We start from the raw sequence: 25,935 nt of genomic DNA on the forward strand, positions 1-25,935 counted from the left end.
TGTCCCCCTGTGTTATTTACGAGTGCGACCTCCACATTCACCCCTGTAGAACTTCATTTGTCAGCACTCTCAGCCACTCAAGGGAATATGTTTGGATAGTCACTGAAATTAGTTTAGCTTCTCATGTAAATACCCTTCCGTGTATTTGCTTTTCTCAAATGTCTTTTGCTGCACTGAAGGCAAGATTCTGTATCTTACAAAATCTGCTTCTGAGCATTCGTAGAAACTTAACGTGTGTTGGAGGTGCTTGGAATGTAACCGTCTATGTATTTATGTGTATCTGATACCATATACCATATATGTATATATCTGAGACTTCCTTTCCTGGAATTCTTTTCCACTCAGAAATATCGCTAAGGTATTTATATCCCAGAGAAAGTTAAAGACAATTTGCAACGAGTAATTACCATTTCCCTTGGGGAAATAATCAGCAAGAAGTTTCTTTTGGTTGTTCCTCTGCTTTTTCCCCCTCGGTAACTCTTACAGGACATAAAATCCAGAAAGTTCTCTGTCTTTTTAACAGCCACAGTTCATTCCCTTAAGACTATCAGTTCATCTTTCTTTTCTGCTTTCCTTCTTCCCTTCCTCTCATCTTCCCTCCCTCCCTCTCTTTCTTACTGAGATAGAACATGCAAGCACCGTTCTGTGAAATTTCACAACATGAAAGTACCCGTGCAGTTAGCATCCTGGTCTAGAAACACAGTATTGTCTGCACCCCCAGAATCCCCTGCCTGCTCCCAGCCCATTCCTAACTCCCCGTTAAGGGTAACAATTATCCCACTCAATTTTATTCAGGAATAGATAACAAAGAAAATAACTGACGATACAGCTTGTAGAATGCCTTGTTGATCATTTTCTGTTTTTGCTCTTAGTTATTCTTTTGATGAACCCCTCAGAATTCAGCTGAATGGTAATTGGGAAAACGAATATATTAACTAACATCTCTTGGGGGTGTTTGTATAATTAGGCTCCATTTTCTGCATACCCAGCCTCAAAGCGTAGCTCCCCCCCACAACATCTGCTAACTCCTCATTCACAAAGATACATCATACAGCTCCCAAAAATATACCTCAGTGAGCGGTAACAAACCACCTTTATAATAACGATAGTAACAAAGCCACCCCTGAGGTTTGTACAGTGCTTACATCCTCTTACGTGAGGTATCAGAAACGTGTGCATGTTTTCAGTTGTTCGAACAGCTGTGTTGAGTTGGGAATTGTTGATACTCTTGTCACTCCAATGGAATTAGGATTTCTTTTTTTTTTTTTTTAAGATTTTATTTATTTATTTGACAGAGCGAGATCACAAGTAGGCAGAGAGGCAGGCAGAGAGAGAGGAGGAAGCAGGCTCCCTGCCAAGCAGAGAGCCCGATGCGGGACTCGATCCCAGGACCTTGAGATCATGACCTGAGCTGAAGGCAGAGGCTTAACCCACTGAGCCACCCAGGCGCCCCTGGAATTAGGATTTCAAATGACATTCAGGGAACTAGAATTGAGCTGTTCCACTTTATCCTAAGAAGGGTAGAGTCTTTACTTGATAGCCTTGGGATGAATACAGTGCTGCAGATCACTGATCACTGCTGGTTGTCTTCCATCTCTTCCAATGTCAGAACAACTCAGTCTTAAACATGGCGCCTGTGGGTTACAGGAAAGAGAAGCATTTCCTCACCCGGATGTTGGACTTGATAACCCGCCTAGATTTGGAATTTCCATAATTCCACTTTTTTTTTTTTTTTTAAATAGGGCACTTTCTTATTTAGTGTTGGGTGTGGTGTGGTCTTGCTGCTGAAGTACCAGGGTCTGCTGTATAGCGGGCTTCATGTTTCCAGAAAGGCCCGCAAGCTGCCATCTGTCCAGAAGCATCCAGGTTCTCTGAGCTCTCCTGATGTTGTGAGTCATTTAGACTAATTTTTTTCAACTAGACTTTATAGTTTCTACCTGTTGCTCATTTATACTTAAAGGTCAAAAACTGCTCCTATGGGGCACCTCGGTGGCTCAGTCGGTTAAGCATCTGCCTTCGGCTCAGGTCATGATCTCTAGGTCCTGGGATTGAGCCCCGCATTGTGCACCCTGCTCAATGGGGAGTCTGCTTTTCCCTCTCCTCCCTCTGTGCTCTCTTATTCTCAGTCTCTCAAATAAATAAATAAAATCTTTAAAATCAGATCTTCTCCTAAGTAACAGTGAAATACCAGGCACTTTCTTGGTTTTGTGAGACGGGTGGCCTCGTCACCCACATTGGGTTTCTCCAGCCTCTCAGAATGCTTCTGAAGATCATATAGATGAAGGAAAATGACATTCTGTATCATAAAGAAAAATATGATACAAGAGATAAACGTGTAAAATGTTCTCACGTTTTAGGAAATGAAAGATTTCTCAAACCTTAAAAGCTTTAGATGTGAAGTAAATTTGTGACAGACAGTAGGCAGAAGAGGAGGAAGAAAGAAAAAAGGAGGAAGGAAGGACAGCAAACATGACGTGCTTTGCTCTTGGGCAGACCTGCGATTTGCCCCTGACTCTGGCCCCAGCGATATTTCTTTCTGCTTCGGCTTCCTCATCTGTGAAGTGGGTACAGCGCTACTTACCAGGTATTGTCGTTCTGAGCATGAAACGAGGAGATGCCCAGCACCAAGCACATTGTGAGCCCTCATATCTCAGGGACTTGCATCTTGGTCACTCATTGGATGTTTGGCTTTCTACTTAAAATGTGGCCTTTCTGACAAAAACACCACTTCTTATGGCCTCAGTTTCTTTTGACGATGAAATGGGATGTATGTCAACGTTGCCTCTTGGAGCGAACACTTCTGGGTGTGGCACATGCCTGTCCCATTTTCACTGATGCCCCAGTACTGAGCGTGAGCAATAACCATCAGCAAGCGGTCCCTGGAAAGAACTTCCCTTCCGCCAGGGCACAGGCACCGTGAGAGATGGGCTTGGAGACAGGGTCTCAGATCACCTCTGCGTGCCAAAGTAAAGAAGGGGACTCTGTGTCGACGGGCACTGGGAGGCCTGGTTTTCCAAAGGCTGGCCCACCCCGGCTCCTTGCCCCCACTCCCCAGGGCCCAATGAGCATCTGGTTCTAGTGCCTGAGACTTCGAGTGAACTGGACAGGATGTGCCACCCCTCCCACCCCATGTCTTTCCTCTTCTTTTTTAACATGCAGACCTCTTCAGAAAATATAAAATTACAGTGTTTCCCATTTCCAAAGCAGCATCCAGACCCCATTGGGTAGCTCCAGAGTCTCCAGAGAGACTGTCTGAAGCCAAGAATGCAAATGATTAGCTTACCAGGAGGCCGGGCTGGTGCACATTCAGCCTGAAAATGGAGACGGGGCATTCTCAGACTTTTATGTAACATGGCTGCTTAGCAGCTCTTAAAATCCGGTTGTGCTTGAGTCATGAAAACCGGAACGAAGAGGCATTATTATGGTTGTGTGTTGCCCTCGGCCAGATAGCTTCCCCCGGGTAAATGTAAGTGCAAACAGGCTGGAGAATCTGACTTCCCTGAAACAGCGGCACTTTGTGGGAGAATGTTCTGGGGTCCCCCTGGGTCATCCTGGACTCTGGCTAGAAGCCAGGAGAGGTTTGATAGAAAGGGCCACAGGGTGGGGACTTGGCCTGCCAGAGTGTCTGTCATCCAGGTAAACCCGGTGTGTGTGATGCGTGGATGCCACCGCCTCTGGCCTCCGTGTCTTTCCTATAAAATGAGCCATTTGAACCTACCTCATCGCTGGCGGCCAAGCTAGCTTAGACTAACACAGGGAAAATCTAGATAAAATGCTCAAATGAATTGGCGGGCCATTTGCTTCCAAACCACTCAGGAACGCGCATGGGAGAACTGTACTATATTTTATTACACATTTCCACCTCCCTGTGTTCTTCAAAGCTTTTTACACACACATAAGGAGTCTCCCTCCCCCTATTCCAATTTACCTTCATGTCATGTTCCTCTTCACCCCTCCTCCCGTAGTCAAGTGCCATCGCTTCTGGGGGAGACATCCTACATCACTTTCCAGATAGTCAGGTTGAGCTGCTGCTGATGGGCATGTGGTTTGGGCAGAGGGAGGGGGAAGTCGCGTCCACACGATCAGAAAGAGCCACGTCTTCACCATCCACTCACCTCTGCCCACTTTGTTGTCTCTGTGGGCTGCCTGCCTCTAAAGATTCTGTTTTCCTCATCACTCTGTACCAAGCATCTGCTAGGGTTCCCACCGAATCCAGAGGAGGACCCCATGTTCCCTTGGAAGGCCTCATAAACCTTGGGTATTTGACGTGCTAACATAAACCTTGGGTATTTGACATGCTAGCAAGGACACTGTTGAGTATGGGGGGGTTTCTTTCTCCCTGAGAAGCCCTTCAAGTTGTGGGAGAAGAGGGTATTAGCAGGAATAAGCCATGAGACTAGCCATCTAGGTGTTTAAGATCTTATTTTGTCTTGGTCTACCTGTTGTTCATTGGGGTCATATGTCGTGACGACCATGGTGAGGATTCTTCCTTGACCAGATAAATCTGGGCAGTGCTGGGACATGGAAAGCTGATCGAGTGGGTAGATTTGAGAATAAGATATCTCCGAGCTTTTAATGTACCACTGGGTAGGCAGAAATTCCCAGGGTTTGGAGCCCTGAAGGCTTTTCTTCACACAATTCTGTGAGTGGATTTGGGCAACACCGGGCCATTGCTGGTACCAGAATTAAATGGACTTCCTGAAGTCTTGCGTGGTTTCTTATCCGGCCTTCCTGCAAACCCAGAGGTGGATACCCCCTTACTCATAGTCTCCTTTGACCTCTCTGCCTTTGCACAGTTTGGAGATTAATGCTGCTTTTCCTCCCCCCCCACAGAACATCGATATCACCAATTTCAGCAGCAGCTGGAGCGATGGTTTGGCCTTCTGTGCTCTCCTCCATACCTACCTGCCTGCCCACATCCCGTATCAGGAGTTAAACAGTCAGGAGAAAGTAAGTCACCTGCCCAGTCACCCCTGGTTATCCTCTAGAACATGTGAGAGGAATTCCTATAATACCATACTTCCCGATGGGGTGGTGTTCATAGACTCCACGTGGAAACTAGGATATTGATACCAGGCCGAGAGAAATCTTGAGTGAATGATGAGGCTGTAGGATCCTACCCTCAGTAAATATCTCCCAGTGTCCCTCATGGCCTGGAAAAATGGGATGAAGACCAGCTTACTGTGACTGCTAAGAAGTTCCTATCACTCATTTTTTTGAGAGAAAGCCCTGATGAAATTTCACCTTCGTGGTTTTAAGACCTTGGCCAGCATTTTCGAAGTCTTTTCCGAAGAACCGGAAGCACCACCAAAAGGATCTAGCTGCTCAGATAAGCTTGGGAAACTGTATATTACATCACATTCTCAGAGATTCATGACACTCATTAGCACGGTAATGACTTCAAGAAGTCCCACTGAAAGAAACCTGTGTGACTCTGTTTAACCCTACATTTATCAGATCCATAGAATTTTTTAATACAATTACCTATAACAAGAGTCAACAAATTTTCCTGTTAAGCGCCAAATGGTGGACTTCGTGGGTCCAAGGTCTTTGTCACAGCTACTCATCTACCATGGTAGCGCCCAAGTGACCCCAGAGAAAATGAATGGGCATGCTGTGTTCCAATAAAACTTTATTTACAAAAACAGGCTGAGGGCCAGATTTGGTCCACCGGCTGATAATTTGCCAAACCGTGACCTAGAACATCCTACAAAATCATATCCCAGAGAGTATACTTTGGGAAATGCTGCTCTGGGCCCTGCTCATTCTCTCCACAAATATTTCTTGCCAAACATCGTACACAGTAACAAAGATAACAGTGAACCATGTAGACCTGTTCTTTGCTCTCTAAAGTAGAGACACAGGTCCACAAGTGAGTAAACCTGTAACAGGTAATGTTATAAATAAATAAATAAATTGCAGAAGAGCTATAAGAGAAACTTCATGCTGTAGGAGTGAACAGGTTTCCTGATTTAGATCAGGAAGGCTGAGAAGGCCTCTCTGAGAGGCAATGCTCTTCAGAACAAATAAGGAGCTAGTAATAGAGCTAGGGGGAACCTTCCGGAGGAAGGGAGCAGCCTGACAAGGAAAACACTTGGGGTTGGGGACTTGCAAGAAGGCCCATTGCTGGAGTGCAGTGAGTGTGGAAAAGAGGCCTGTGATGGTTCTGGGGACCAGCCAGGGCCAGACCCTGCAGGGCTTCCACAGGTGACTCTGGGAAGAAATCTTCCTCTTGCTCTAACCTCAGTGGGAAGTCACTGAAGGGTTCTAAATGGTAGAGACACACAGTTCGTGTTTTTGGAAGATCTCTTTGGCTGTTAAGTGAAAAAAAGAGCTGGAAAGAGAATATAAATGAGTGAGGCCGGATGTCAGCGTGAGGGCTCAGCGTCCCTGATGCCAGCCATTAGCTGCAGCAGGGGCGGTAACATCCTGGATAGAAAGATGGAAAAAGATTCAGAATAGGTCTTAGACGTAGAATCAGCTGGACTTAGGAACTACTTAGTTGTGGGAGAGGACAAGAGGAAAGAGAGGTGTGGCTAGCCCTACAGGTCATTTTCCAAGATGGGGAAGGAATAGAGATGCTAGAAGGTTCTGTTTTGATAATCCCACACCGGGATTTAAATAAAGTTCAAGGCATGGTCATGACACTGATGGTGATAATAAGAGGGATTTAATTTTCTGGAGTGTTTGCCAGGGTTCTCCAGAGAAACAGAAGTAATAGGGTGTGTGTGTGTGTGTGTGTGTGTAAGAAAATTGAGTGCCACAGTTTAGATCTGAAGGCAGTTTGCTAGCAGAATTCCCTCTTCTTCAAAGGAGATCAGACTTTTTCTATTTTTGCCTTCAACTGATGGGGTGAGGCCCACCCACACTATGGCCCATGATGTGCTTCACCCAGTCTACCAATTTAAGTATTAATCTCATCTTAAAAATACCTTCATGGAGGGGCACCTGGGTGGCTCAGTGGGTTAAAGCCTCTGCCTTCGGCTTAGGTCATGATCCCAAGGTCCTGGGATCGAGCCCCGCATCGGGCTCTCTGCTCAGCAGGGAGCCTGCTTCCTTTCTCTCTCTCTCTCTCTCTCTCTCTCTGCCAGCTTCTCTGCCTACTTGTGGTCTCTGTCTGTCAAATAAATAAATAAGATCTTTAAAAAAAAATACCTTCATGGAAACATCTAGAATAATATTTGGCCAAACATCTGGCACCATGACCTAGCCACGCCAACACATAGAATTAACCATCCCAGAGCATATAAAAATCTCAAGACCTAAAATTTTTGTGTGGTGCTTTGTTGGTAGTCCACGAAGCAGGCCACACAAGAGCATTAAACATTTGGAAAACAAAACAGAACAACGGTTCTGTTTTTAATCATGTTAAGTGGGAGATGTTCCTGAAGAATGCAGTTTGCAAGGTCAGGCAGGCCATTGGATGACAAATGCGGAGTTCAGACCAGAGATCAGACCTGGAGGCAAATTCAGGAGTCATCAGGGCGTAGGTAATTGCTGCCTAAGGGAAGCAAAATGATGGAAAAGTGCTCCATTTGCCCTCCCCAATATGGTAGCTACTAGTTTGTTGGACTGTTAATGAATGTGGCTTGAATGTGTAATCTTAATTACTTTTTTTAAAATTTTTATTTATTTATTTGACAGAGAGAGAGATCACAAGTAGGCAGAGAGACAGGCAGAGATTGAGGAGGAAGCAGGCTCCCTGATGAGCAGAGAGCCTGATGCAAGGCTTGATCCCAGGACCCCGGGATCATGACCTGAGCCGAAGACAGAGGCTTTAACCCACTGAGCCACCCAGGCACCCCATTAATTACTTTTGATTTAAGTAGCCACATGTCAGGTGTAGCTACTATATCCAATAGGGCAGGCAGAGGCCGTCTTTAAAGCCATGAGAATGGAGATCACCTCGGTCCCGGGTCCTGAGAGAAGCCCTAAGGAAAACCTCGTCTATATCCAGTCTGCCTCTGGCATTTCACTTCCGACACTTCTGTACGGATAGGGGTTTTTCCCCACACCAGGCAGTTCTGTAACACCAGCTGGGTGTCCTCAGGTGTGACTCAGTTCTGACACTGTCCACCTTCACGTCCCACAGGTTAAGGGCTCGGTCCCATGAGACGGCGCTCTCCACTTCAGACCCCCGTGACCACATAGTTATCACCTTGCTCTAACCGACCGGCTGTAAACCGGAGATTCCGTGATCCCTTCTTTAGGTTCAATTGATTTGCTGGAATGGCTCACAGAACTCAGGAGAACAATCTCCTTGCTAGGTCACCGGTTTATTACAAAGGATGTTGAAGGACACTAATGGCTGGCTGGATGAGGGCACCCCTAGGGGGAGGTCCAAAATAGTCCCAAGCACAAGAGCTTCTGTCCCCTTGGACCTTGGGGTGCAACATTTCTGAACCCCATCCTTTTGAGCTTAATGGAGGCTTCCTTACACAGGCACAATTGGTTAAACCATTGGGTCTCGGTGATGGAACTCAATGTCCAGTCTATCTCCCCTCCCCGAGGCTGGGGTCAGGGGATATGAAAGTTCCAGCCCTCTGATCCCATGGCTGGTTCCCCTAGCAGCCAGCCCCCACCCTTAGCTTATCTGGGTTTTTTTTTAAAGATTTTTTATTTATTTCACAGAGAGAGAGAGATCCGTAGTAGGCAGAGAGGCAGGCAGAGAGAAAGGGGGAAGCAGGCTCCCCGCTGAGCAGAGAGCCTGATGTGGGGCTCGATCCCAGGACCCTGGGATCATGACAAAGGCAGACGCTTTAACCCACTGAGCCACCCAGGCACCCCTATCTGGGCTTTTTCGAAAAATCACCTCTTGAATAGAAACTCAGGTGTGGTTGAAAGAGGTTTGTATGAATAACAGAAGACATCTATTTCAGCTTTGTTGTTCTGAAGCCATTTCTGGAACTGAGGACGAAAACCAAAGATTGTAACAAAAGTTGCCTCTATGGCTCTTTATGGGAAATGGTAAGGGTTTTAGGAGCCCTGGGCCGGGAACCACGGACAAAGACCAATGTATATTTCTTGCTATAAATCACAGTATCACAGAGGCATAGAGAGAAGGCTGAGGAACCTTGACTCTTGCTTGTCATCAAGGGAGAGAGAGACCCAGCTGAGGGAACCGGAGTGGAGCAGCCGGAGAGGAGGAGGCAAGCCAGGGCTGTGGGGGGTGTCCACGCAGCCTATGCTTAGAGCCCCTCACAGGCAAAGCCCACCTCCAGCAGTGACCTCCGTCCTTGTCCCTTCTCTTCGCTCTGCAGCCTCTGCCTTTTCCATATGATGGTATAAAGATAACTGAGGCAAAAGAGGTTGTAAAACAATTCGGATACTCAGAGGACCTCACTAAAACTACTGCACACACTCTCTACGACGGGAATCTTCCTGAAGGTGTGCAGTGTTTGTCCGCTCTCGTGCAAAACATACCTGGCTCTTCGTCCTCAGATCACTCTGGATCTGCTGGAAAATAATGAACCTCAAAGTGTTGGCTTTTCCCACTTTGAATCATGAGCATTGCCTCCTTATGAAAGTGCGTTGTCTCGCCATGGGTGTCCGTGATCCCCAACAGCATGGCCAGCTGCCCAGTCACCTGCTGCCCTCTTGGAGACACACAACAGCCAGATGCCGCCATGGACTCACTTCCTGTTGTCCTGGTGGTACAGGTCCCCGTGGCCCCTACACATAGGATTGTACGTCTTCCCCCTGATGGAGGATGCTGTGATCAGGGACCACCCCTGTCCAATTGTGGAAGACTTTGGGTCTGTGAGATTAATGACACAGCCCAGGAAGTTCAGAAAGCAGGAGCTGTTCCGTCTCCCCCTGTGGAAGTAATGAAAGTGAGTCAGTTGGACGTCAGTGTCAAGTAGGGAGTTTCTGATAAAACTAACAAGTATGTCTTCGAAGACATGAAAGAGATGGGAGCTACAGTCAGTGGGAGGTTTGGGCATTTTTTTTCCCAACAGAAAGCAGATTTATCCGTCAGCCCATGAAATTTCCACGTTTCTAGTCAGATTCAAGACTAGGAACGGAGTGTTTTCGTGTCAGTGTCTGAAAAGTTTTGTTTTTTTTTTTAAGATTTGATATATTTATTTGACAGAGAGAGACACAGCGAGAGAGAAAACACAAGCAGGGGGAGTGGGAGAGGGAGAAGCAGGCTTCCTGCTGAGCAGGGAACCCGATGCGGGGCTCGATCCCAGGACCTTGGGACCATGACCCAAGCCTAAGGCAGACGCTTAACGACTGAGCCCCACCCAGGCACCCCTGAAACAAAGTTTTAACATGAGAGGAGAAATCTGGACTTGGGATGCTTTCCGCTGTCACTTTTAGGTGAGGTGTCCTGCTAGTGGGGCCAGTGGCAGAGAGCGCTACCAGGGGCTTCCTCTCTCCTGCGGCGGGAAGGGCTCTGGCCTGCAGGTTCCGTCCTGGGCACACTCCCTCCTGCTGCCCGTAAGTGGCAGCTTTCTCCCCCCACCCCTGGCCTTCTTGCAGGGGCCTGACACTGTTGCAATGGAAGAATTAGTTAACAGCACTTGCTCATAATAGTCTATGCAGGTAAATGTGTGAGTCAATGCACACTTAAACACTATGGCTGGAATTGAAAATTGGTGCAGCGTTCTATTTATTTTCTTAAGTAGGCTCCATGTACGGTACGGGGCTCGAACTCACGACCCTGAGATTGAGAACTGCGTGCTCCAAGAACTAAGCCCGCCAGGTGCCCTGGCGGGCGCCTGGGTAACTCAGTGGCTTAAGCCTCTGCCTTCGGTTCAGGCCATGATCTCAGGGTCCTGGGATCAAGCCTGGCATCGGGCTCTCTGCTCAGCAGGGAGCCTGCTTCCCACCACCCCCCCGCCCTCTGCCTACCTCTCTGCCTATTTATGATCTCTGTCTGTCAAATAAATATTTTTAAAAATATATTTAAAAGAAAGAGAACAAGGGGCGCCTGGGTGGCTCAGTGTTTAAGTGGGTCATGATCCCGGCATCCTGGGATTGAGTCCCATATCGGGCTCTTTGCTCAGTGGAGAGCCTGCTTCCCCTTCTCTCTGCCTGCCTCTCTGCCTACTTGTGATCTCTGTCTGTCAAATAAATAAATACAGTCTTAAAAAAGAAAAAAGGAAAGAACGAAAACAAGTTGGCATGGCCTATCAAACGCCACAACTTCTGGAATAGTGGTAGCCACAAAACTGGCTTACAAACCCCCTTTCCCCTCAACACTAACCAAAAGGACTTTAAATAAACACAAAAGAGGAGACAGCTGCCACAAGTTTGGGCTCAGTAAAGGGCAGCCAGGAGCCAGCTTAGGAGCTCCCATCTCAGCAGAACAGAGAGCAGTGTTACGGAAACACGCACAGGTTTCCAGTTCATGCCCATAAACTTCCCTTAATTTGGAGGAAGAGGGCTGGTGTCTTGGGTGAGATGACCACAAATCAGCAGCTTTCCCAGGCCTAGACCACAGCCTGCGAGAAAACGTGCACTGCCTTGTCTTTTCTGTTTCTCTGTGACGTGGTACCTAGAGCAGAGAGTTTGCGTCTGTATGAAGGCAGAGCCCTCCACCTTCAGGAAGCAGATGTGCACCCAAGGATAGAGGGTGAAGGCCATGGGAAAATGGCCAAAGAGATAAAATTATGTATCAAATCCAAATGCGTAAAATCACAGAATTCTACTGGGGGACATAAAACATGATTACTTAGAGGAACATGACTGTCTTGATTAAACTTAATATACCAATCTAATTAAATTTTAATCTCAAATGAATTATGGAGGGGAGGAGGCATAATTAAGTGATTCTTAAGTTCATCCAGGTGAGGAAACATCAGAACAGCCAGAAAGAGTCTCAGGAAGGAGCTACGAATCAGGGCTAACTGTGGAATGTGCCTTAAGAATTCTAGGGGGAAATGGTATACAGCACCGTGATGAAACAAGTCTTGATCCACAACAGAATGTGTATGTCATAAGTTGTGACAGAGTAAAAAATAGCTCACAAATACTTATCTTTGATAGTCAGGAATCAATTGGTAATGTCATTTTAATTATAACCTGCCAATCATTTTCTTCCTTAGACTGAAACACTTGTTTGCATATTTGAATTAAAAATCTAAGTGTTTTAGGGGCGCCTGGGTGGCTCAGCGGGTTAAAGCCTCTGCCTTCGGCTCGGGTCATGATCTCGGGGTCCTGGGATCGAGCCCCACATCGGGCTCTCTGCTCGGCGGGGAGCCTGCTTCCTTTCCTCTCTCTGCCTGCCTCTCTGCCTGCCTGTGATCTCTGTCTGTCAAATAAATAAATAAAATCTTTTAAAAAAAAAATCTAAGTGTTTTGGGGTGCCTGGGTGGCTCAGTGGGTTAAAGCCTCTGCCTTCGGCTCAGGTCATGATCCCAGAGTCCTGGGATCGAGCCCCGCATCAGGCTCTCTTCTCAGCGGGGAGCCTGCTTCCTCCTCTCTCTCTGCCTGTCTCTCTGCCTCCTTGTGATCTCTGCCTGTCAAATAAATAAATAAAATCTTAAAAAAAAAATCTAAGTGTTTTATAATAGTAGATCATCTGTGTGGGAGTGTCATGTAGTGTTCTTTCCTGGCAAAAGCTATATGTTTTTATATTTATTTTTATTTTCTCAAAAGCTGTGTATTTTTAGTTGATAATTCCAGTCTTTGTCCTCTTAATCTAGAAAAAGAATCTCCTGTTGGCATTTGAAGCAGCCGAAAGTGTAGGCATCAAACCCAGCTTGGTAAGTATCCTATTTTATATCCTTGTGAAACTTTGTTCCACCTATAGGAGAAAGAACTTTATGCCATCTACTAAACAGTTTCTTACAGAACATTAAAATCCCTTTGCTAAAGATTTGTTACTCGTGATCCCTAATATAAAAATATTCATGAGGCACCTGGGTAGCTCAGTCCGTTCAGCATCTGACTCTTGATCTCAGCTCGGGTCTCTGTCTCACGGCTGTGAATTCAAGCCCTTGGTTGCACTGGGTGTGGAGCCTACTTTAAAAAAAAAAAAAAAAATTTTTTTTTTTTTTTTTTTAATTCAGTTAGTCTAACCACACATGATTTAGGGCTTTTTCAAAGATTTCATTGTGGATAAATTTCATTTCTAGAAGCACAATGGGATGAATTATTAAAGCCCTGTTGTTCAAGCCACCTAGAAATCTAGATAAAATGTAATTATAAGGGGCACCTTCGGCTCAGGTCATGATCCCAGGGTCCTGGGATTGAGCCCTGCATCAGGCTCTCTGCTTAGCAGGGAGCCTGCTTCCCCCCCTCTCTCTCTGCCTACTTGTGATCTCTGCCTGTCAAATAAATAAAATCTTTTTTAAAAAAATAATTATAAAAATATCAACCCATAGCTGCAGTCTGAAAAAAGAATGGGAAGTGGCCAGATGTCAGAAATTCAAAGAGAAGTGGAAACCAGAGCCACAAAGCATAAACTAAGACTGTGGCAAGCCTCAGAAGCGGGTCCAGGAGTGCTGGTAGAGGGCTCATAATAAAAGGCTACCTAATGGGTATAGCTTTTATTTAACGTCCACACAGGAACAAGAGACAAGGCGCTGAGTTTCCATAAAGAGAACATTAGTACTGAGACCCTTGCATAAAACCCAAGGTCACAAAATTATGTTCTTCTTAGTGAAGGGGGAAATTAAAAAAACCTCTACCTTCCAGTCAAGGGAAGTGATAAGGAAGCTTGGTTTCCATCTTAGTTTTGTGTGTATGTATGTGTGTGTGTGTCCAGAAAAAGGAAAATCTGCAAGAAAACAAAACTGGGCCACATGAGGTTTGGAGTTCAAATTTATTTCTGTGTTCCAAGAAGCCCCTAACTTATACTAGCTGAGGCACAAAGCTTCTGGGCTAGTGGTACAATGGCCACTGAAAATACATTCACAATCCAAAATTACAAAACACTCAAGAAAATGTTCTAGTTGTGCTAGTCAGCAGCTAGGCCAAACAAGAAGATCATCTACCAGAATGTGGGATAATAAAATAATAAGAAAGAGACTATAAAAGACTATGTTTAAATATACTAAGGAGGTAAAAGAGGGAAAAAAATCATAAGAAAGGACTATGGTAATGTTAAGAAAAAAAAAGATTTGTAAAAAGAATCAAATGAAATGTCTAGAAATAAAAATTAGAAATTTAAAAAGCCCCAGTTGTATTGAAAACCTGATTAGATACAGTAGAAGAGAGAAATACTGAGCTGGAAAATAGAGCTAAGGAGATTATCCAGAACATGAAATAGACATTTAAAAAGTGGAAAATAGGGGCACCTGGCTGACTTAATCATCAAGTGTCCGCCTTTGACTCAGGTCATGATCCCAGGGTGCCAGGATCGAGCCCCACATCGAGCTCTCTGCTCAGCAGGAGGCCTGCTTCTCCCTCTCTCACTCCCTTCACTTCTGTTCCCTCTCTCTCACTGTGTCTCTCTCTGTCAAATAAATAAATAAAATCTTTTTTTAAGTGAAAAATATAATAGAGGAATTGTATTAGTATGTATTCAAATTCAAGAAATGGAGGCAAGGGGTGGGGGTTGTCTGGTTGGCTCAGTCTGTTAAACGTTCAGCTCTTGATTTTGCTCAGGTCATGATCTCAGGGTCATGAAATCCCTTCTGCCCTTATCCCTGCACACACACTCATGCACATGTGTGTTCTCTCTCTCTCTCTCTCTCTCTCTCTCTCAAAAAATAAATAAAATCTTTTTTAAAAAGACAAATTCAAGAAATGGAAAATCCAGCTAACAGTTGCTTAAACCATAAAGCTGTTCATTTTATTTTTTAATGAAAAGTCCAGAAGTAGTTTCAGGATTGGTTCACTGCTCAGTAGTGTAATCAAGGACCCCAGAGTGTGTCTTGTTAACATTCCACCATCTTTAATCTGTTGGCTCTTTGTCCCCATGTCCTCTGTGGTTGAACATGGCTGCCAAGCTCCAGACATCACTCCCATCTGCAGGGCAGGAAGGAGAGGGAATAACTTTCCCCTTTGATAAGGAAATCAGAAGCCTTCCCAGAGTCCCTCAGGTAATTGGCAGTACTCTGTTACATGGCCACCCCAGCTGCAAGGGAATTTGAGAAAGTAAGCTATTTATATTCTCCTTTCTCTTTAGTGGGACGCCTACAAGGGATAGAGAGGTTGGGCATGACTATTTGATTAACCGATAGAGTCTGTTGCAAAGCTTAAGAGCATGGAAGATAAAATCAAGACAATTTCTAAGCCCCATGGCCAGTGGGAATTCCAGAAGAGGGAAGAAAGAATGGGAGAGAGAATATTTGAAGAAATGGTGCCTGAAATTTTTCCAGAATGATGAAAGACCATAGATTCTTAATGAACCTCAAACATCATAACAGAACTACAAAGAAAGAAAGTGAAGACAGAAAATCTATAAATAATTTCTACTAACCAGTAATAAAAAGACAACTTAGTAGAAAATTATCAAAGGCTAGAATACACGAGCCATGAGTGGTTCATAAACATTTCAGAAGATGTATAGTCTCATCAGTGATGGGGAAAATCCAAGCGAAGTCAGATTGAGACTTGGGTCTGTCATCCTCAGTGGACGTAGGGCATCTGAGGAATGAAAAAGCAAAAGTACAGCCATCATAGAAACATCAGTACTATGAACAGCGTTACACCAGTATGTTTAAACCAGAATGGACAGTTTTCTAAAGAAATGCAAGTATATTCTTTCTTCAAATACTAAATGTAAATATTTCTCCAAAACTCACTCAAAACGAAAAAGAACCATACCCATTAAAGAAATTGAATTCAGGGGCGCCTGGGTGGCTCAGTGGGTTGGGCCTCTGCCTTCAGTTCAGGTCATGATCCCGGGATCCTGGGATTGAGCCCTGCATCGGACTCTCTGCTCAGTGGGGAGCCTGCTTCCCCCTCTCTCTCTCCCTGCCTCTCTGCCTACTTGTGATCTCTCTGTCAAATAAATAAATAACATCTTTAAAAATAAATAAATAAATAAATAAAAATGTATTCATGTAGACGAGAAAATCCCAGTAAGGCTAAGATCTGTGAAACTTTTTTTAAGAACCAGATGTCTCTATCATGTAAATAAGAGGCTAGAGGAGACATACATGTCTGGCCAAGATGGAGCAAAAGGGACCCGATTTATCTTCCCGTCTGAAACGCTGAACAGCTAACAAGTAACAACAGCTGATTATTTTTTTTTTAAGATTTTATTTATTTATTTGCCAGAGAGAGAGCACGCCCAAACAGGGAGAAAGCGGCAGTCAGAGGCAGAGGGAGAAGCAGGCTCCCCTGCTGAGCAGGGAGCTGGATGCGAGACTTGATCCCAGGACCTTGGGATCATGACCCGAGCCAAAGGCAGACGCTTAACCAACTGAGCCACCCAGGCATCCGAGCAACAGATAATTAACATAAGGAATCCAAGAAGAAAACGAGAATTTGTTAGAGATAATACACACAGAATATGGTTTTCTTTGTGTTACAGCTGACATTTGCTTCTTTTTTAAGTTGACATCTTCTCCCTACTTTGTATCTGACATAAGGCAGGAGTTAGTGCAGGCTAGGAATGAGACCATCTTGTTGAACTAATTGTTGGAACAGACAGTTTCATTTTTACAGATGTCTGCGAGGAGATACTGACAAGCATAATAATTAATCTCAGAAGCATTTAGGGTTGTTTGTGAGCATTTTAACCAGTTCATACCATCAACAAAACAGAAGCTTCCTGCATTATGAAATTTGCTTTGCAGTACCTTGACGTGGATTGAAAAACAGTTCTTAATTACACGTGATACTTCCAAAATATACACAGTCAGGATTGGCAGCAGTCATAACCCCAGGTCTTTGGTGAAGGTCTATTGTAAGATCAGTGAGGGGATGGAAATCACTCACAGGTGTAGATCCAAGTAAATACAGGTTTCTGGGGATAGCATATTAGCAAAGATGAGTTTTGTTTTTTTTTTTTTTTAATGAAAGGTCGACCACGTTCTCCCAATTTTAGAACACATTCCTTCTTAGCCACAGTGTGACAGCGAGGTTTAGCTGACCATATCACAAGGGTGAGCAACTCCTCACAGAAGAGGTGAGAGGACAGGTGGCCTCATGGCCATTCCTGGAAGGACAGCCAGCATGCGTGTCCCCTAAGGGTTGATGTGTCTGTATCCTGGAGAAGGGAAGGCCCTCATGCTGAGTCCATAGTCTGGGAGGGTGTTGCCGATTGAGAAAGCCACTAGGACAGTCAGTACACACAGAGATCAGGACAGGGAGGTCTTTACCACTCAGGATTTTAGGAGGATATCAGAATGATTCCTTAGGCATAACTCAGCCTGCCGTGCAGTACAGATTTTACGAAGGGTACTTAGAGTTGATTTAATAGTATAAAAAATATTTGTTCGTGTTTATTATGCACCAGGCATGTTCTTTTGTTGTAAGATTTTACTTGTTGATTGATTTAGAGAGAGAACACGTGAGCAGGGGGAGGAGAAAAGAGAGAAGGAGAGAGAGAGAGAGAAGCAGACTCCCCGCTGAGTGCAGGGCCCGACGCAGGGCTCGGTCTCACAATGCTGAGATCATGGCCTGAGCTGAAATTAGGAGTCGGACACCTAACCAACTGAGCCACCCAAGCACCCTCAGGCATTTTCCATGTGTTGACTCACTGCACCCGACGGATGCTCCTTACAGGTGGGAAACTAAGGCAGGTGCGGCTCCATAAAAGGTCACACATTAGAGACTCGCAACGGCAAGAGTCAAGCAGGCAGGCCCTCTCCAGAGCTCCATCTTACCTCCTCCATGATCCTGTATCCAGGACAGCCATGCCCTCCTTTTGGGCTCTTAACGCACAATAGTACTGTATAGCTCGTGCGGTATTATACTGTGATTTATCTGATTGTAGGATTTATCTCCATCCCCCAAGACCATGAGCTCCCAAGGGCAAGAAGCCTTATCTTTTTTTTTTTTTTTCAATGATTCTTACTGTGATAAAATAGATATAATATGATCCAAGTATCTGCCACTTGGTTAATACCACACTGCCCTGATTCATACAACTTGATAGATCGTGAAATCAAGTCTTCCAACTTTATTCTTTTTAGAATTTCTTTGGTTGTATCTTTGCTTTATAAATTTTAGAATCAGTTTGTCAATACCTACCTCCTTCTCCCCCATAAAACCCAGCTTGCTGGGATTTTGATTGGGATTGTTTTGTATCTATAGACCAGATTAGGAAGAATTGACATTTTGTCGATACTCTGTCTTCCGATCCATGAACGTACAATAATCTCCATTTATTTAGAGCTTCTTGATTTTTTCCATCAGTGCTTTATGGTTTTCTGCATATAGTGTTTTATAAACAAGTTTTCTTATTTATATATATCATTGATATATATATATACATATATATATGCATATATATCCTTTTTTAAAATTTAATGCCCCTTATATGGTTTGGCTTGGTTTCACATTTCAGTTGTCCATTAATGGTATTATAATAGGAAAGTATTGACTGAGATCTTGCTAAACTTGCATATTAGTTCCAGTGGGTTTTTTTGGTAAACTCTGGAGTGTTTTACATAGACAGTCATGTCATCTGCAAACAAAGACAGGTTTAGTCCTGCTTTTCCAATCTGTATGCATTTTGTTTCTTTTCTTTTTCTTAAGATTTTATTTATTTGAGAGAGAGAGCATGAGAGGGGAGGTCAGAGGGAGAAGCAGACCCCCTCTGAGCAGAGAGCCTGATGCAGGACTTGATCTGGGGACTCCAGGATCATGCCCTGAGCTGAAGGCAGTCGTTCAACCAACTGAGCCACCCAGGCGCCTGCTTTTGTTTCTTTTTCCTGCCTTATTGCATTAGCTAAAACTTCTTTTTTTTTTTTAAGATTTTATTTATTTATTTGACAGAGAGAGATCACAGTAGACAGAGAGGCAGGCAGAGAGAGAGCGAGAGGGAAGCAGGCTCCCTGCTGAGCAGAGAGCCTGATGCGGGACTTGATCCCGGGACCCTGAGATCATGACCTGAGCCAAAGGCAGTGGCTTAACCCACTGAGCCACCCAGGTGCCCTTAGCTAGAACTTCTGGTATGGTGTTGAGTAGGAAAGGTGAGAGAAGACATCCTTGCCTTGTTCTTTTCTCCTGATCTTAGTGGGAAAGTGTTCAGCCTCTCTCTGTTAAGTATGAGGTCAACTTTTGGGTTTTGTGGGTATCTTTTATTAGGTAAAAGAAATACCCCTCTATTTTTCTAGGTTTTGAGGAGTTTTTATCATAAACAGTGGCTGAATTTTGTAAACAGCCATACCTCATTTATATTTCACTATATTGAGCTTCACGGGTACAAGCATTTTTTTGTTGTTTTTTTTTTTTTACAAACTGAAAGTTTGTGGCAATCCTGCATCAACCAAGTCTGTCACCTCCATTTTGCCAACAGTATGTGCTCCTTTGTGTCTCCATATCACATTTTAGTAATTCTCGAAGTTATTGTTTAAAATTATATTTACCATTATTATGTTTGTGATGGTAATCAGTCATCAGTGATTACACCTTGCTGAAAGCTTAGATGATGGTTAGCATTTTTTTAGCAATAAAATATTTTTTAATTAGAGAATGTGCAGTTGACCCTTGAACAGCACAGAAATTGGGAGCATCAACACCCCCATGCTGTCAAAAATCTCTGTATAACTTTCGGCTCCCCAGAAACTTTGCTAATATCCTCCTGTTGAGCAGAAGCTATACTGATAGTATAAATAATCAATTAACAGATATTTTATATGTTTTGTATTTTACATACTATATTCTTAAAGTGAGGTAGAGGAAAAATGTGTTTTTGAGAAAATCATTTAAGAGAAAATCCACTGACAGTACCATAGTGTAGTTATCAAAAAAAAAAAATCCACACATAAGTACATCCACAGGGTTCAAACTTGCATTGTGTGAGAGACCGATGTACATTGTTGTGTTTTTTTAGATGCTGTTGCACACATATTAAGCTACAGTATAATGTAAACATAACTTCTGTGCACTGGAAACTCAAAAATTCATTTGACTTGTTTATGCTGTGTTTGCTGTATTATTATGGTCTGGAACCAAACCCACAAATACCTTCATGGTACATGTGTAAATGCTTTTATTGCATCTGTTGATATAATCGTATGATTTTTCTTATTAGGTCTGATCATATGAATAACATTGATGGATATTAAACTTGTCTTGCATTACTGATGTGAGCCCCACTTGATCATGATTCAGTTTGCTAGTATTTACTGTGTTTGTGTGGGTAGCTTTCTCGTGTCCCATTTCTATCTGGTTTGGTATTAGGGTAATGCTGGCTTCACAGAATGAGTGAGGAACTGTGCCTCCTCTTCTGTTTCCTGGAAAAGAATGTGTAGAACTGGTATTATTTCTTCCTTGAGCATTTGGCAGAATTTGCCAATGAAACCATCAGGGCCTGGTGCTTTTTATCTTGAAAGGTTTTCAGCTCCTGATTCAAATAAATGTCATGCATCCTCAAATTTTGGGTCAGGCAGCAGCCTCTCCCTTCTCTTGAAATGTGCTACAGTATATCTTCAAACATGTTTGAATGTGATGTTGATAATGTACCAAAATAGCTTTAATGTTGTTATTGTCAGGTTCGGGCATATGAGGAAATAGTCTGAGCAGAGCTGTAAATATTGACCAGACTTCTGTGTCCTCTCTGAGGTGGAAGACACATCCTTGTCAGTAGCAGGCTGGTCATGTTTTAGCACAACCAAGAAGCAAAACTCGTAAAATATATTTAGGTGTCATGGAAACAAAATAATTGGCCAGTGACAGGTCTCATTTCTGTCACCACCCAAGAGCAGATGTGCTTCAGGCTTGCTTTCCCACCACATCCCTGCTCCTGGATTTACATCAGAGTCCTTTCCTACTATTCTCTCGTGACCACAAAAGAATCCAAATTCAACTCCAAAATGAATTATTTCATACACAGAGTGGCAGACATTTCAGGAACATTTGACTGTCTGCTTGCTGATCACCCGCGAAACTAAGGGAGAAAGAACAAAGAACAACGACAACAACAAACATGAAATGGTCTAACACTTAATTCTTAGAAGACAGCGCTTGCAGGTTCAGTTGGTTCAAGGCTCTTGTGTTGATCCCATTTGTGGGCATTCATCTCAACCCATGAGTTCAACAACGCCCCACAAAGATGCGTAACACAAAGTCTGTAACATGAGGAAGTGAACACAGATGACACGTCATGTTAGATGTCCTGTTGGTTGTGGGACAGCTGTCCCTGGACTGTGCCCCTCTACTACTAGGACCACCAGCAATGCAGCACAGCAGCCTGTGCAATTGTGTATGGAAAACGTTAGGTAGAAAAGCACAGAGGGACACCGGGGGCAGGGGGAGGCTCTGTTGGTTGAGAGTCCAACTCTTTTTTTTTTTTTTTAAAGATTTTATTTATTTATTTGACAGAGAGAGATCACAAGTAGGCAGAGAGAGAGGAGGAAGCAGGCTCTCTCCGGAGCAGGGAGCCCGATGTGGGGCTCGATCCCAGGACCCTGGGATCATGACCTGAGCCGAAGGCAGAGGCTTTAACCCACTGAGCCACCCAGGCACCCCGAGCGTCCAACTCTTGATTTCAGCTCAGGTCATGATCTCAGGATGCTGAGATCCAGCCCTGCATTGGGCTCTATGGTGGACATGAAACCTGCTTGAGATTCTCCCTCCCCCTCTACCCCTCCCACCACCACCACCCCCCAAAAAATAATAAAAGCACAGAGCACACAATAGTACATCCACGTGATGGAAGCAGGAAAACATAGGTGTACATTACAGTATAACTTAGAAAAGCGGCACTCGTTCTATGATAATGGAGTTATGGATGACTTACTCTTTACAGAACTTTTTTTAATGCTCCCATGTTATTAAGATAAAAGGGGCAGGAAGTCATGTCTAATGTTTTTTAAATGGGACAGTATCTCTGGGCTGTGGGTGGCTCAGTCAGTTAAGCGTCTGCCTTCAGATTAGGTGATGATCCCGGAGTCCTGGGATCGAGTCCTGCAGTGGACTCCCCGCTCAGCAGGGAGCCTGCTTCTCCCTCTCCCACTGACCCTCCCTACCATGCTCTTTCTCGTTATCGCTCTCTCTCAAATAAAATCTTTTTTAAAAAAATGTTTTTTAAGAGACAGTATCTCCTGATTAAATAGGAATAAAACACTTTTTCTTTTAACTAATCCCATTTAACAAGGTTGCCTACACCTTCTGTCTGAGCAGGTGGAGGAGCGTTTCTGGGCAGCCCCCACCCTAACCTGGATCGGAGCATCTTTGTGGGAAGGGGGTGGGGGTCTGTGGTGCCCAGTGTGACCTCATCTTTTCTCCTGCAGGAGCTCAGTGAGATGCTGTACACAGACCGGCCTGACTGGCAGAGCGTGATGCAGTATGTGGCTCAGATCTACAAGTACTTCGAGACGTAGAGCCCGAGGGCCGAAGAGCAGCCAGCCCCCCAGCCTGCAGCTGGTCCTCCAAGCACCTGGTCACTTTCCACCAGTCCCCCTCCATCTACCGCCTGCCGCACTCCATCGGGGGGCCCAGCGCACAAACCAGAAACTGAGCTGGATCCCACCACGCCCCCGCTTTAAGTCCAGATGCATTTGGAGCATGGGCCAGGGAAGTTCTGCTACCCCTTGGCCTTCCTCCTCCCAGCCTGGGCTCTGTCCATCAGAACTGGGTGGGCCATCTCCGGTGACGTGGAGCGACTTCACCCGTGAGCGGCCAAGGTCCACCACCAACAGCACTTCCAAAGCAGTCATCTTTTTTCTGAAAACCCAGGCTCCTGCCTTTAGAAAAACTCTACCCTCGCCACCACCCACCCCGTCAAGTAAGAAAACACCCAACAAAATGCGAAAAGACCAACCTTCGCTCTCACGCCCCCTGGCAACACAGGAGCCCTGCCTTTCTTGGGGAATGTGCTTGCGCGCTAGACAACAGTTGTGACACCTAGAACTTGATCACACTTCTTAGATCTTGCTGTCACCTATGGGAATCTGTGGATGGAGGAGCAGAGGTGTGAGAATCCCAGGCAGCCCCTGGGTGGCTGGCTGCGGTGTTCCCTTGGGGTGGCTCGCAGACAAGTGTGTGTCTTTGTGCTTGCACGCACTCACGCTCAGAAACACCCCCCCCCCCCAGCTGAAAGAGAGACGTCAGCCACTGTCACCTCCTCCCTTTTTGTGTCGTCGTAGTCGCCCCCCACCTTCATCCCCATTCCCGTTCTCACACACACGTTCGTCCCCGGTGCCCACCCAGGTCTTCGTGTGTTTACACGCGCAGCCCCAAGAGCTGTGTATGTCTGGGAATACCGGGCAGTCGGCAAAGGTAAATGCTATTTCAGCTCCGCGCCTGGTTTTACTGCCTCATCGGGCCCTTCGGGAGGCAGGACCGAAGCAAGCCCTGAGGGGTGGGCAGAGACCAATCCAGGTCTGCGCGCCTGCTGTCGCCCTTAGAGGCAGCAGAGCTAACTGTGGGCGGACGGGGGGCGAGGGGAGCGCCCTGGGCAGGTGTTCTTGTTGGGCACGCGATGCGCATGGCCTAGCGAGTGAGGATGCCGCTCCCCCCGCGGCAGTCAGGTGACTCACCCGCGCCCACCACCTGCAGATGCGGGCGCCCCTCCCACAAAGGGCCTCACTGACGTCAGGCGTGGAAGAGGCGTGGCTCGGCCCCTCCCTCCGGACCACGACCCGGGCTGCACCGCGTCCGGCCCTCCTCGGGAGGGTTACGGACCTGCTTCTCCGTGGCCCGAGGTCAGAACCTCCCCGGGGAGCTGGTTCACAACGCACCCCCCTGGGCCGCCCCAGGAGAGGAGAGACCGTCTTTGATCTCGCTCCCCAGCGCCGGGCGGTGAGCACAGGTTGCTGTTGGGCAGTTTGGTAAAGGTGACACCACCATCCACCGCCCCCCCCCCCCGCCCCCGGCAGTGGCTCCTTTGTTTCCACAGGGGAGTCGGAAGAACAAATTTAGTTTACTCCTTCCTGATGTACACACCCAAATGGAAGGTGCTGCTTGTGTTGCTTCAGGCATCTGGCTGTTGTTGACCTCGCTATGCGTTTTCATCACCGCGCAGCTTCTGCCCTGCTCTCCAGCGGGAGGTACCATCCCGGGGAGTGGTTGTGTTTGATCTGGGATTATGGCGGGGCTGATGTGGGAGAGGAGAGGTCGCAGTGGAAGTGCTTGGGATACCTGGAGGGGTGTTCAGAGCTCTTGGCGCCCTGGCTTTGTGATTGCTGTGAACGAGTCAGAGGATCCCGCTCTGGGCCAAGCACTGGCTATGCAGTGGTGGTGGTCCCCTTTCCTCTCCCCCTGTGCTGGAGCCTGCTCCCTTTAGGGGAAAAAGAACGAAAGAAATGTCCTATAAAATAAAGGCTGTGTGCGATTTATTTTTATAACTCAAAGAATCTCCTTGACTACCATTTTCTTTGCCAGGGGTATGCTTCTGGAAGGGGAAGCGTGTGTCCTGCTCACAGAAACACAGGTGGTGTTGGGGGCCGATCTGGCCCTGCAGAGTCCCAGGAAAGGGACAGAAGATGGCTGGGCTGGGGGACCAGGCCTTCCGGCATTTGGGGGATCTGGGGGGGGCTGGGCCACTGGATGGGGTTTTTAGATCTATTTTTAGCTGGAGCACTGGGAGCACAAGGTGAATGTGGAAATTGGCTCAACTGAGAAAACAGGGTCATGTCAGCCCATTGTACCATTTCCAGTTTTCTGTCCTGAGGCCTGTTGTAGCCACTTATGTTCTCGTCTTCCTTCAGCCGGGAGTCACTCAAAGTCACGTGGTGATTCTGCAATTCCCTTTTAAGTATATATATATACATATTGTTCTTCTAGAAAAGACAGATGCAAAACGCAAGACCCAGAAGCGTGGAGTTCTTTCAAAGACCTCGAGAGACATCCATGTTTTTCGTGTCACTGTGAGATCTTCCAAGGACGGGAGCTCTGCTCCCTCGGGCTCGCGTTCTGAGGAACCTGGCAAATGCCCACTTCTCTCGTCCTATTCCCTTCTCACTTCAGAAATGAGGTTAGTCTCTGGTTTTTGTTCTTCAATTCAGCTGTTGTCTGTAGCTTTTGTGGAGACCATCGGAAGCATCCCAAAGCGATTAGCCATCTGGCGGTGACAGATAGCTGCAGGGTTCTCTTCCCTCAGAGGACCCCGGCTTCTCTGAAGCTCCCCCTCCCACTTCCCCATGCGGGGGAAGGCAGGCGTCTCACTGGCCTGTGGAGGGAGAGGACCCAGGCCCTTCTCGGCACACCCATTTGTCAGATCCTGCTGGAGCTCCTCCGGCTCCCAAGCTCTCCTGCCATTTTGAGATGAGCCCCCGAGGATGTGCAGTAAGGGACATAGAGCCTAGCTGCCTTTTTAAAAAGTATTTTTAATAACCCCTTTGCCCAAGCTCCCTGGGGGTTTCACTTTTCTTGACCCAGGTTAGACTTTGGCTAAGTCTGGTACATCCTCTGTAGCTCCCTAATTTTAACTATGTTGGTTGAATGTGGCCTTGTTTCTGCAAAGAGCACGCCCAGCATCGTCAGGACATGACATGCCAACACGGATGTATTTAACTATTAACATGGATGCCTATGATGTATGACTGTGTCATATTTCTAATAAATATATTTTGTTTCGGTCTGATTGTGAATTTTTCCCCGTGACATCGACTATTCCTCTTTTGTCAAAATGCCTAAGCCTCCATTCCAACTAGCACCTTCTTGTCTGATCCCTTGTTGGGCCGTGGTCCCCACTGAGCTGCTCTTGCCGGCGTTACTGGAAGTTTCTGGAAAGGACTGGGGTCCCGATGGCTTTTCTGCCTCCTCACATTTGCAGCCCTTCTTGCTGGGACTGTGGTCACTTGGGCGAGTGACCGTTCAGGGCCGACACAGGGCTCTGCAGAGCTGTGCAGGTGAGCCTGGACTGGGCCTGGAAATTGCAGGTGTGGATGGCACCAAGGTCAAGGAGGCAGAGTTCAT

The 25,935-nt window shown here is 45.9% G+C and overlaps 1 protein-coding gene and 1 long non-coding RNA gene across 8 annotated transcripts in view; one reads left to right on the forward strand and one right to left on the reverse strand.

Annotated features, from left to right (window-relative positions):
- Window positions 1-24,362, forward strand: part of SPECC1 (sperm antigen with calponin homology and coiled-coil domains 1) — a 226,957-nt gene extending 202,595 nt beyond the window's left edge. For 4 of the 7 annotated variants that reach the window (XM_047708244.1, XM_047708243.1, XM_047708247.1 and 1 more), the window contains 3 exons: window positions 4,834-4,950; window positions 12,654-12,713; window positions 22,308-24,362. In XM_047708244.1, the coding sequence (XP_047564200.1) occupies window positions 4,834-4,950; window positions 12,654-12,713; window positions 22,308-22,397 (267 nt within the window). In that variant the 3' untranslated portion in view covers window positions 22,398-24,362. Of the gene's footprint in view, window positions 1-4,831; window positions 4,955-12,653; window positions 12,714-13,085; window positions 13,125-22,307 lie in introns of those variants that run through there. The other 3 variants (XM_047708246.1, XM_047708242.1, XM_047708245.1) reach the window with 3 other exon arrangements.
- LOC125087682 (uncharacterized) lies at window positions 1,470-22,918 on the reverse strand. Its single transcript, XR_007123489.1, has 3 exons — window positions 22,838-22,918; window positions 2,189-2,296; window positions 1,470-1,634 (listed from the first exon to the last, which is right to left on the reverse strand). It is a non-coding gene; the product is annotated as an uncharacterized LOC125087682 (long non-coding RNA).
- Window positions 24,363-25,935: the final 1,573 nt, after the last annotated feature.

The sequence above is a fragment of the Lutra lutra genome, chromosome 16, assembly GCF_902655055.1.
Source record: "Lutra lutra chromosome 16, mLutLut1.2, whole genome shotgun sequence".
In the NCBI taxonomy this organism is placed as follows: Eukaryota; Metazoa; Chordata; class Mammalia; order Carnivora; family Mustelidae; genus Lutra; species Lutra lutra.